The 7455-nt window shown below is 35.0% G+C and overlaps 1 protein-coding gene across 1 annotated transcript; it reads right to left on the bottom strand.

Annotated features, from left to right (window-relative positions):
* Nucleotides 1–2060: 2060 nt before the first annotated feature.
* LOC117175555 (tigger transposable element-derived protein 2-like) lies at nt 2061–2531 on the bottom strand. Its single transcript, XM_033365265.1, has one exon. The coding sequence runs from the start codon at nt 2529–2531 to the stop codon at nt 2061–2063; it is 471 nt and encodes a 156-aa protein (XP_033221156.1).
* Between the last annotated feature and the right edge of the window lie 4924 nt (nt 2532–7455).

The raw sequence follows: 7455 nt of genomic DNA, 5'->3' as shown, positions 1-7455 counted from the left end.
CATTTTTTCTGTGCAATCATAAGGTTTGCCTTCAAAAATGAAAATTCCATGACAGAAATCGACAATCAAAATATTTGCCATTATTATAAACAATACTAGTTAACTAATTCATTAAACGGTCACTCTTTGATAAAAAAATACATTTTTTGGTGCAATTTTTCATTTTATCCTTAAATTAATATTCTCATGGAGGAAACTGACGTTTGACAATATTTTTATTTTTATTAATAATTCTGCTCAACAAATACATTTAATAGACGCTTTCAAATAGAAAAATCTCTTTCTTGGTGAAATGTTGATTATATCATAAAAAATGAAACTCCTACGACTTAAGAGTCGTAAAGAATGAAAGTCGGGAAAACAAAAAAATCCAATGCATGCGTGCGTCAACTTTTCAATGTCCTAACAAAGAAACAGCCTAGAAATTGAACGTTGAGTGACGACAAAAATGTGAGAACAGGAACAAGTAAAAAACGAAACAACTGAAAATCGCTTGTGTCTCTAGATTTGCAGTTGTTTCGTTTTTCCCTGGTTCCGGTTCTCACATTTTTCTCGTCACTCAACGTTCAATTACTACGCTGTTTTTTTTTAAGGACATTGAACAGTATACGCGCGTATCCATGGCATTTTTGTGTTTTCTCGACTTTCATTATTTACGACTCTTGAGTCCAAATAGTGAGGATTATTTCTCATAAAGTGAAGATTTGTGAATACTTTGTTTTCGTGTTCTGCTTGTGGTACTATGATGTTTTATCAGTTGTAAGTTTCAAATCATTCCTTCATAAGTTTCAAACCAAAACCTTATTTTCGATCAAATTCATTGTTCTACCAATGGATGAATTTAAAGTTCTGAAGCAAATTCTTTGTGATTTTATGATCACAAGTGGCAAAAAAATAGAGGAAAACTTCTGAGCTATATCAAACCCAATTATAATATCAAAGACGAATGTCTAAAAGCAATCGAAGATAATTTAGATTATTTCATGTCCAAATTTGAACAAAAGTGGAAAAAAGCTTTTCATTACATAACAACATTTAGGGTCAGCAATGTGGAATGGATGCTTTCAGATTTCTCTGTTCCATTCGTTGGAGTTTGTCGCGGGAGAAGACCTTCAGATGATTTCGAGAATAGCTCAAAATCAACTAAGAGACGAAAACTGCTCAAAATTCGTGAATGTTATTTTGACTGAAATACAGAGTGCATTCCTGAGTGCTTTGCGATCTTCTGGTACAACTAAAATCGCTAATGACATGAGTAAACTTTTGTCAAATGATGATGATGAACTCAATGAATTGTCTGGCGAACTTGCATATTCAGAAGCAGGAGGAATTACACGCTACACTGATGATGAGGCATTAGCACTGATTTAGGACGCTAAATTGAGTGAAAACCAGTATGAAGTTATTCGTATGCAAGCAAAAGCTAAAAATGCTGATATCTAACCACCTTACAGGAGCCTAGCAATTGCCAAAAAAGGCGCTACCCCCCCCCCCCCAGAATCTCATATTATCATAACGGAAGAGGGTGTGAGTGTCAACACGCAAGCCTTGCTGGATGACACAGTATCTCGCTTGATGGAAATACCTGGAAGTATACCTTCAAATTTATTTGGCACACCTAATACTTCAATCACTTTAACTTCAAAGTATGGATGCGATGGTACATCTGGACATAATCCATACAACCAGTCTTTCACTGATCCTAGTAAATCCAATGCAAGCATCTTCATTTTTGCGTTGCTACCGCAAGCATTGGAGATGATATATACAGACACTGGTACAGTAAAATCTGTCTATGTCGGCCAGCCGCGGTTCCATTAAAATGTGGGCAACTTAGGCAGATGGCCAACTTACAGAAATTAAGTTTGAAAACCCCTGTATTTTATAATATGTACATACTACAAGCATCTATGAATGAAATAAGTAGCAAAATACAATTCAAAAGAACTGTGTTAAATAGAAAAAATTCCTCGTAAAAAATAATTGGTGGCCCTAAAAAGGGCTGATATGTAACAAATGGGACAAATTGGATAGTAAATTCAGTACCTCAGCATTTGCCCTTAATATTGTAGAGCTTCTTTATGAGTTGCCACTGGTGTACTGTCGTCGTTCACTGTTTCATCGTTGTCATTATCATAATACTCAGCATCAGAGTGTTCATTTTGCTGCAAAATCGATTGTAAAATATCGTCAGGTGCAGTAGGTATTTCTTCATGAAGAATCAACTCTGTTCGTTCTTTGAAACCTGAGCGTTGAAAGCATTTGCTAATTGTTTCTGGCGAAATTTGCTGCCTGCAACTATTCACCCAACGAACTGCATGCAAGACTGACACAGATTGAAGAAACTGAGATCGTGTATCGCAGTCTTCAGCAACGGTGATAAGATGTTGTAGCATTTTTTTACGATAACAAGCTTTAACAGCTCGTATTATTCCTTGATCCAGCGGTTGAACTTCCGATGTTAGATTAGGTGGAAGGAATTTCACAATTACATGGCTCAATATTTTTTTTACAATTGTGAATAGTGGCATTATCAACAAGTAACAGGATTTTCCGGTTCGACTTTTCCATTTGTTGATTTAAATCGGTGAGCCACTCTTCAAAGAAATTTCCAGTCAACCATGCCTTCCTATTGGAACGTCAACTAACGGGAAGATTTTTTGGATCGACTCCATTTGACTAGAATAGACGAGGACGTTCGGCATTTCCGATGACCAATGGATTTAATTTTTCTCCAGTAGAACTGCAGCAGGCAATTACAGTTAACCTTTCTTTCATTGTTGAGCTCTTCATTTTCAGTTCTCCGTAATTTGCGTTTTCTTTCACTGCAGCAGTTTTCATTCCAGGCAGTCGTTGAGGTTTCGTTATAAAGAATGTTCTTGTCGTCCTAAGAAGAACGGTTTGTATCGAATCGATTATATGCTAGAATGAAATATTTCTACGTCCAATCGGTGACCAGAGATAAAATTAATTGAATCTTAACAGTTTACTATTTTATGTTGTCCCACATTGACTTATCATTGACCGGCCATGACGAAGTGGGGAGGGGGTGACTTACTGGTACTGGTCGTTGATGTTTGAGTGGGGCATCTGCTGACTAAGTAGCTTACTAGCTTGCTGACTCATTGTAGAATAAGATGAAGGAGACTACTAGAGAGGTTGATGTCATACGATCTCTAATCTTCGAACGATATCTGTCTGGAAATTGTAATTTACTGCTCTGCGTGAATTTAAGTGGCCAACTTTGGCATGTTGGAATATGTGAAAATCTTGCAAAAAGGTGGCCAAGATACAAGATAGACAGGTGAGAAAATGGGCCTGATAGCGGATGTTCCACAACATGGGACTGGAACATCTAATAATGGAAATACTACTCGACGAGTCTTTTAAGATCCTGAATTAACTTCGAGTATTACCGGGGTTGACAAAGTATTAATCGAGAAATTCGGCGCTATTTTAAGAGCTATGCCATCAGGGAAGAGAATAAACATTATTTTAAGTAAGTAAGGGCAAGTTCGAAATTTTAAATGGGAACCCCTATTTTTTATTGCATATTCGGATTCTCTGGATAGAAATGCGTATGATTTGTTCAAAACATTTTTCTTGTTTCGCGATAGATGGCGCTGCAATCGATGAAAAGCCAAATTGACTATTTAATTTTCTACGGGTAAAATTAATTGAAGAACTATCCGAGTAACAATTTTCACCCAAATTTACATTGATATTAATATTTTTTCTTATGTGAAAACCAATGAAATATGCGTGGGACCAACAGGACATGAAAACGGAGGACAAGTTGGAAATTTTTTGTAATAATCGATAAAACAATAATCGAAGTTACAAAATGTATTTTTTTATATTCTTATTCATACTAGTGATATAAATTAGGTTGCAGAGAGACAAATTACGGTAATAGTAGTTTAATGTTGCTGAAATCCGAGCAAACTCCCATTGGGGACACGGGACCGACAGGACATTTTTGATGGCTTTTTATTTTTAGCTACAATTAGAAATAATCAAGATTCATCAAAATGAGGGAGGTTTTTCTTCATGTTGAGCTACTATTATCAGAATTTTTGCATTGCCCATCTGTTCTTTATTATTGATTGCAGAGCTTGGACACAAAATGGCCAACTTTTTGAGATTCACTCTTAAGCTTCATGATTTCGTTTATCCTCATTGCTTATAATATTCAAAAAAGATGTTGTGTCTAGACGTTTTACGATTCAGTTCCTTATTTTAAGATAACATTAACTATTAAATCCAAAAACCAGATTTATTCTGTGCGAAATAATTATTTTAAGAATTAATGGATAATCATCGTTTATAACAATGAGAAAAATTGTTGGATTCAGTATATTTTGTAGGAGTTTCATTTTATATGATACAATCAACATTTCATCAAGAAACAGATTTTTCCTATTTGAAAGCGTCTATTATCGATTTTGTTCATAAATTTGTTTATAACAATGGAACAGATTGCACGAACTTCATCTAATTTATGAGGCCTTGCTATTCGATTGTAAATATATCAGTTTTTCACCTTTTTGAGATAAAATCAATAATGCTAAAGAACAGGCAGCTCAAATATGAAAAATTATGTTTTTTTTGGCATTTAGCAACTTGAATAACAAACAAACAGAGCCTCCTTAGAAAACTCGCTCTCGACAGACCTCTTCAGAATTTATTTAGCTTTAAAAAGAAAAAAGTGGAATCGAATAAAAATTGAAGGCTCTAGATCATTTTGAACCCCAATTTTCTGATTAGCCGCAGTGTGCGCCGGGCCGACATGTAACTTTAATCCCAGTAGATGAAAATTGTATTTATCTTTCAAAAAATTACATCTTTTCTGAGTATGCTATTTCGTCCTTTAACCTATAATTTAAAATTGCCAAGAACACCAAACAACTTTTATCTGCTTTACATGATGGTTTGCAAGGAGGGTTGGGAAAAAAGTATAGTATGTATCAAGGGCGTACGGCTATTTTGCTTCATTCAGACAAAATAGCATTCAAATAAAAGAAAAATGTAATAAAAACGACAGAAGATACAATAAAATGTGGACGAATAAAGTTGTTCGCCTAAATTATTTCTACACATTTGCTGTGATCATTTTTGGACAAGATTAAAGTACACTAAGCTCTCGCTTTCAGTTAAGTGTCGGGGATTGCCTTCAAATAGCCTTCGACTGGTTTCGGGGGGATTGAAACGTAAACAGTGAGGTCCACCTCAATCGTTTCTCATTGGAATACATACACACATACACACACATATGCGTATATATATGGTATATAATTTCGCAACTGCTCTCGCTCTGCTTCCCTGAAAAAGTGAGGGAGCCAGCAGTTCTAGGAAGGCTGAGAATGGGGTGACTGAACGCGAGAGTTTGGTGTAATGGTAAAAAAAATTGGATAACCAAGTCGGGCGTGCTCTACCTTTTAGTCATATTGTTGTTCGATTTGCATGGAACCCTTTTGATCTCGATAAACCAAATTTTTTAGAAAAGAGCAATACATTTTAATAGTAAATTAAGTACGGGCTTTTAACTAGTGACATTCCGAACATCTAGTTCGGACCGGAAGCGATATTTTTAGACCGGAAGTTAGTTTTTTCAAGCCAAATCTGTACATTTTGATGTCGAAGTCAGATTAGACGACAAAAGATACGTATGTTTCAACTACAAAACGATTACTGACTTGCTGCTTACTATTCTTCCAAAGTGAATAACTAGGTATGTGGTGATTTTTAGAGTGTGAAATTGTTACTTCGTCATCGTGCTTTCCAGGCATAGGTCAGATAAAAACGAAAAAGATGTTATCAGTTTAACAAGTCACTGAGTATTTAATTCAAAGCATGTATGGTTTTTTGAGAATTAGGTCTAGTAAATTTATTTTAACAACATTTTATTCGATTTATCACAACATAATAACTTATTCTGTAATTATCAATAGTCAACAGTTTACATTTTACGGTTATTTAGGGAAGCATGGGGCAAAAAGGGACGATTTTGCTTCAAGATTTTTTTCGCATACTAAAATACTTTTTCTCTGCATTTAACATCATAGGTGCCCCAAACAACTAATAATGTATTACAAAATATTTTTTTTTCTTATTAAAAAAATTCCCTGTTCTACTTTTCTTTATTGATTTCCGAAAAAAGGTTTTCGTCTCTTTTTATTCCCTGTGAAGGGCAAAACATGACGCTTTATTAAATAAGAAATAAAATATATTAAGAACAGAATAAATTTAAAAAAGACTTAACAAACATGTAGTACAGTTACACGAACTTGTTGTAACAACTTTTATTTTCCATTTTTTCTAAAAAAAGATCACCAAAATCAGGCCTTAGAAAATACGCAGACATGAATTTCGTCTCCGCCCTGTTTGCCGAAACTTGCGTAAATCTGAAGAACCCAATTGTCACCAGAATTGCATTGGACCTATTGTTCGATCGACAAATCGTAACATTAAAACCAATGGCGAATTTCGGTTTCTGCATTCGGTAAAAATTGAAAGCAATGTTTGTTCTACCACTTCTCGCACGGTGTACTATTTTGGCCCTGCCTATTCTGTAACAGAAGAGCTATTGAGTATGTAACGTAATCGAGCTGAAGCGATTTTAATTAAAGAAACATTTTTTTTAATTTACTCGTAGTTGGAAATCAGTCAAATTTATAAATGTACACGGAAACGGTCCATGCTTCTTATGACTTGGGAATTAACGACAGCATTAAAACCAATTTACATGTGAAAATCTCGGGAACGATTCAAAACGAAGTTCTTACAATTTCAAGTAGATGGACTCATGCCACAGAGGAGATATAACCAATGTCCCGTTTTGCCTCATGTTCCCATATTTGCAAAAACTTCAGCTTGAGCATAAAGGTAGAAAGGAAGCCGTTCAATGAATATAAATGTGCAGTTTTTCATGCAAGCGCAGTGCAAGACCCTAAAGCAGCGATTCCCAAACTTTTTTGCACATTCTGGGGAGCGGCAGGGTCGCCATCCTCAACTTTTTTCACAATGCCGGAACCCAAGAGTGACACTGCTCCCCGGTTGTTCGTGCTTGGTCGCTTGTATCGCTGACCTTTTCGTTTTTAGAGAACTAGAACCGGTTGAGAAAAATGAAAATTTGTTTGGATATTATTCAATAGAATTGTAATAAGTTGACTGAGATTTGTAAGTTCATGAAATAAACTTAAAAAAAGGTAAAAAGAAACTCGGATAATTGTCTCAAGAGTCATCCTACTTTTGTTCCATTCACAAGATTAGCAAAGATTTCATTTATTAATTCGGATATTAAGCGATTTTCAAAAACTTTCTTTAATTTTCTTTAAATTATATCACAAAATTTATTCAGCGAATTAAAATTTAATCGGACTGAGTCTTTATAATTTCTGTTTTTGTAATTGCATATAATAAAAGGGTTATTCCTGGTAGGTATACAAAAGTAGC

Source organism: Belonocnema kinseyi, chromosome 6 (genome assembly GCF_010883055.1).
Source record: "Belonocnema kinseyi isolate 2016_QV_RU_SX_M_011 chromosome 6, B_treatae_v1, whole genome shotgun sequence".
NCBI classification, from domain to species: Eukaryota; Metazoa; Arthropoda; class Insecta; order Hymenoptera; family Cynipidae; genus Belonocnema; species Belonocnema kinseyi.
Note: the sequence above shows the minus strand (reverse complement) of the source record. Positions and strands in the feature narration are given on the sequence as shown.

Coding starts and splice junctions, on each gene's coding strand:
- LOC117175555 (XM_033365265.1), bottom strand. CDS start 2,531: ATGCCACTATTCACAATTGTAAAAAAAATATTGAGCCATGTAATTGTG.